This window comes from Lagopus leucura, unplaced genomic scaffold (genome assembly GCF_019238085.1).
Source record: "Lagopus leucura isolate 7727_CA_CO unplaced genomic scaffold, USGS_WTPT01 Super-Scaffold_100030, whole genome shotgun sequence".
Classification (NCBI taxonomy): domain Eukaryota; kingdom Metazoa; phylum Chordata; class Aves; order Galliformes; family Phasianidae; genus Lagopus; species Lagopus leucura.
This window is the reverse complement of record NW_024962281.1, coordinates 388,666-393,175: the sequence shown is the minus strand read 5'-3', so window position 1 is coordinate 393,175 and position 4,510 is coordinate 388,666. Positions and strand designations below refer to the sequence as shown.

At 64.7% G+C, this 4,510-nt stretch overlaps 1 protein-coding gene across 1 annotated transcript; it reads left to right on the top strand.

Moving 5' to 3' along the window:
- The first annotated feature begins 913 nt into the window (after positions 1 to 913).
- Positions 914 to 2,175, top strand: POU4F3 (POU class 4 homeobox 3). Its single transcript, XM_042881709.1, has 2 exons — positions 914 to 1,033; positions 1,315 to 2,175. Exons 1-2 carry the CDS (start codon positions 914 to 916, stop codon positions 2,173 to 2,175), a joined length of 981 nt encoding a protein of 326 aa, XP_042737643.1.
- The last annotated feature ends 2,335 nt before the right edge of the window (positions 2,176 to 4,510 follow it).

Sequence of the window (4,510 nt, the reverse complement as noted above, 5' to 3'; positions counted from 1 at the left end):
CCTCGCTCAGCCCGCGGCGAGGCGGCACACGGCTGCGCGCGGCCGTCCGCAACGGGCGCAGCTCCCGTCAGTCAGGAGACCAAACCAATGTTCTGCACACAAAGCTCTTGTAAACCTCGAAGCCGGGCACGGGTGTTACGTTCGCTAAATAATCGGCCGTTTCCTACGTGCAGGTTGCTTAAATCCCCAGGCCACCAAGGTCTGGTAACGTTTGAAGATGTGGGAAGGCGATTAGAAATCAAAAATCAGTAACAGCCGCTCGGGAGCAGCTTTGCCCCTTTCAGGACTATTTCGGGAGGAGGGAGTTGTCCGTTTTCTCTTAACGAGTCAAACGGGGGCGGGGGGGCAGAGTCCTGTGCTCTCCGCAGAAGTGACTGCGATGTGCGGGCGGCCGCCCCTCGCCCGGACACACCCAGCCGGAAGCGAGCCGAGCCGAACCGAGCCGAGCCGCGGGCTCCGCACGGACGGCTGCTGCGTGCGGCCCGAACTCGGCCTCGCGTTACGCGATAGCCCCGGCCGCGGGAAGGTCCCGCAAGGTCCGAGGGCTGCCCCTCGGCCGCAGCCCCCCGGCCGGCCCGGCTCGGCGGTCCCCCGACGGCAGTTATCAACGGGGAGAACTGGGGGTCGGCGGAGCGGCCGCCTCTCCGCCCGGCCGGGGCCGATCCCGACCCGCCGCCCACCGAGCCGCCCCGACGGCGAGTCCCGAGCCGGTGCGGGGCCCCGCGCCCTCCGCTCCCGCCCGCAACACGCGTGCGCGGGGCCCGCTCCGGGCGGCGGTGTAAGATGAGTGAGGGAGCGGGGGGGGAGCGGCGGGGGGACGCTCCGTCAGTGCCAATCGCTCACTTTGACGGCGGCGAGCCAGAGACAACCCTGAATCGATGTCCGGGGCTGCCTACCTGCGAGGTGCGCGAAGATGATGGCCATGAACGCCAAGCAGCCCTTCCCCATGCACGCCGCCCTGCAGGAGCCCAAATACTCCGGGCTGCACGCCGGCGCGGAGGCGATGCGCAGGGTTTGCCTCCCGGCCCCGCAGGTATGTAGCTGGAGCGTAATTACCGCTTTAAGGCACGGTTTTTGACAGGCGCTCGCTTAATGTTTTTTTCATGTCAGCAGAACAATCGCGCGTCTCCGCGCTCCCCCATCCCGCTCCCCTCTCCCGTCTCTGATCCACATGTCTCTTCGAGCAAAGCCGCTGCCTTCATATTAATTTTTATGACCTGAGCTTTGAGGAGGAATCTCCGTGCTCGGCGAGGTTTTTAATCCGGAGATGACAGTATTCCCCACTGACTGCACTATGCGCATTCTTGCTCGCAGCTCCAGGGCAATATATTTGGAAGCTTTGATGAGAGCCTGCTGGCCCGCGCCGAGGCTCTGGCGGCCGTCGACATCGTCTCCCACGCCAAGAGCCACCCCTTCAAGCCGGACGCGACCTACCACGCCATGAGCGGCGTTCCCTGCGGCCCGGCCGCCCCCGCCGCGCTGCCGCACCCCGCGCTGCCCGCGGCGCCGCCGCACCCCGCGTTGGACGCCGAGCTGCTGGAGCACCTCTCCCCCGCGCTGGCCCTGCCCGACCCCCCGGCCGTGCCCGCGCCGCTGCCGCCGCACCCGCTGGGCGCCGTGGGCCACCTGCCCGTGGCCGTGGGTCCGCCGGGGGGCCCCGCGCCGCCGCTGCCCACCGCGCCCTGCCTGCCCGACGTGGAGTCCGACCCGCGCGAGCTGGAGGCGTTCGCCGAGCGCTTCAAGCAGCGCCGCATCAAGCTGGGGGTGACCCAGGCCGACGTGGGGGCGGCCCTGGCCAACCTGAAGATCCCGGGCGTGGGCTCGCTCAGCCAGAGCACCATCTGCCGCTTCGAGTCGCTGACGCTGTCGCACAACAACATGACGGCGCTGCGGCCCGTGCTGCAGGCTTGGCTGGAGGAGGCCGAGGCCGCGCACCGCGACCGCGCCGCCAAACCGGAGCTCTTCGCGGGCGCGGAGCGCAAACGCAAACGCACGTCCATCGCCGCGCCCGAGAAGCGCTCCCTCGAAGCGTACTTCGCGCTGCAGCCGCGGCCGTCGTCCGAGAAGATCGCGGCTATCGCCGAGAAGCTCGACCTCAAGAAGAACGTGGTGCGCGTCTGGTTCTGCAACCAGCGCCAGAAGCAGAAGCGCATGAAGTACTCCGCGGTGCACTGACGGCGGCCCGGCCGGGCGGCACCCCTGCCCAACGACGGCGCAGCTGCGCCCGGGGCTCGGCGGGACGGGGCGGGGCGGGACGGGACGGGATGGGAAGAACCCCCGGCGCTGCTCCACCGAAGCCCCGGGACAGGGCGGGCCGCCCTCACCCCCCGGGCCTCGTGGCCGGGCGCGGCGTCCCCGCGGTTTCCCGGACTGTCGCGCGAGGAGAGCCGTGTGCGGGCCGTTCCGGGCGCAGCGCCGGGAGCTCCGGGCCCTGTGCGCTCCCCGCCCGTCCCGTCCCGTCCCGTCGCCCTCCGAACGGAGCGCCGCTCCCCACCTCGACTCTGGAATAAAGGCTTTATTTTTCAACCCGAAGGGAACGTGTCGTTTCTGGCTCCCTCTCTCGTTTCCGAGCCGGCGGCGCTGGGAGGACCGAGGAAAATATTTGCGAGCGCGAAATCAACGAAAATCGTCCTCCGGTGCGTTTCCCCCGGACACCGGGACGAAGCTTCGCCCCGTCGGGCCCCGCTGTGCCCCCGGCGCCGGACCCGGGGCGGGCGGGCGACGACCGCGGCCCCTCCGGTTGGAGTGGAACAAAAACGTCTCCCAAACAAACCCACCGCGGGCTCATTTGTAATGCTGTTTAAAAGGGGAAAAGGCTTTTATTTATGATTCCCAGAAGCACCTTAACTATTAAAAATTAATGGTCGAAGCGCGAGGCTCTTCTGAATATTTTGCTTTGGCATTTCAATGAGTGACAAACACCGAACCTCGGAGCCGGGTCTGCCCGCCGCCCCCGGTAGGAGCGGATCCGACAATTCCGCCCTTCGCTGCGGCTCTCGGGAAGCTGCGCGCTCCTCTCGCCGCCTTTTTCCAATCAGCCCCAATGATTTTCCCCCAATCAAATGTCCTTTAATAATACATGCCCTTATGCCATTACATTATATTGTGGGTTCTGAAAATTTAAAATAAGGGTGATGCAATATTAATTGCCTCCCACTGTATAAAAAGGGCAGGAGGCGATCCAGACGGCAGCCTTCCCTCTGCCAGCTCGCGTTTCGGCGGATCCTCGTTGCGGCAGAGCGGGCGGTGCCGCCGGGGCTGGGAGCTCCAACGGGCGCCCCGCCGTAAAAGCAGGTAGGGGCGTTTCTATGTCCTTACCGGCTCCTGGCCGGCGAGCACAGCCCCGGCCTCGGCCTGTCCCGCCCGGGAAGCGGCCGCCGGACCGAGGGGAGCCGGGAAGGGCCGGGGCTGCACCCGCTGCTCTGCCCGCTGCTCGCTCGGGAGGCTGCCGGTGCTGCTGGGATCGGTCCCACAGCCGGAGCTGCCGACGGGGAGTGGAGCCGACGCCGCCTTTCTGTTAAAGCCAAAACACTGTTTGTGATACAGGAATTCGAAGGAATTTTCAGACAGAAGGATCCGAATCCCGAGGAGCCCTTAAACAACGGAAAAGGAGTATCCGGACTGAACGCGGTCAGCGCTTCTGCAGAAGGACACGGCAGCCTCGCGCCGTTTGTCTTCCAGCACAGAACAGAAATTCCAGCGCTTCTGAAGCGCCCCTCTCACGGCTCTCTTCCCGTCTGCAGGCCGGGTTATCCTCGCTCAGCTGCGTTCTGCTCGCCCCGCCCGGGCTCGGCTCACCTCTCCGTGCCACGCTGCAGCCGTGGAGACGCGTCCTCCTGCCGGCCGCTGCCGAAAGGGGATTGGGATCGTGCTGCTCTTGGGATGGCGAAGGTGTCCCTGCCGCTTTAGTTTGTGACTGGTCTGGTTTTGTCTCTGCTATGTGACGGTTTTACATTTGTCCTTTTGGGCCAGGCCCAGAAAATGGCCTAAAGATGTAAATCAAGACCTAAATGAACTTAGGGTCTGAAATTTACAGTCACTGTTCCAGAACCAGAGCTCTGCATGCTGCTCTCCCACCCGCACTGACAGCACGATCCTTCCTGCTCCAGGTTCCTCGGATGGAGACAGAGCTGCACCAGGAGGATCTCCTCCTGGCCCAGGGCTGAGGCGACCGTCTGCCCAGTTTCATTCTCTTGACTGACCTGAGTGCTTCATTTAGGATCTCACTTTGGAGGTCAGCACATGCTGCATTAACACTTCCTGATGCCTTCAGTGTGGCTTCCAGAGCTCCAGTGAATGCACTGAGACAAAACCCCCAGAGCTGGGGCATCGGTTCCTTTGGCTTCAGCAGGAGTAGCTGAGAGCTGGCGTTTGGTGCCGAGGAGCACAGGAAAATGGCATGTATTTTCCTCTTGGTGTGAGGGGCAGTGCTCTGGATCTGGGAAACGATGCCAGGGGCAATGCAGGGAAGGGAGACGGGGAACTGGCACCCAGAAGAGTGTTGGTGGCA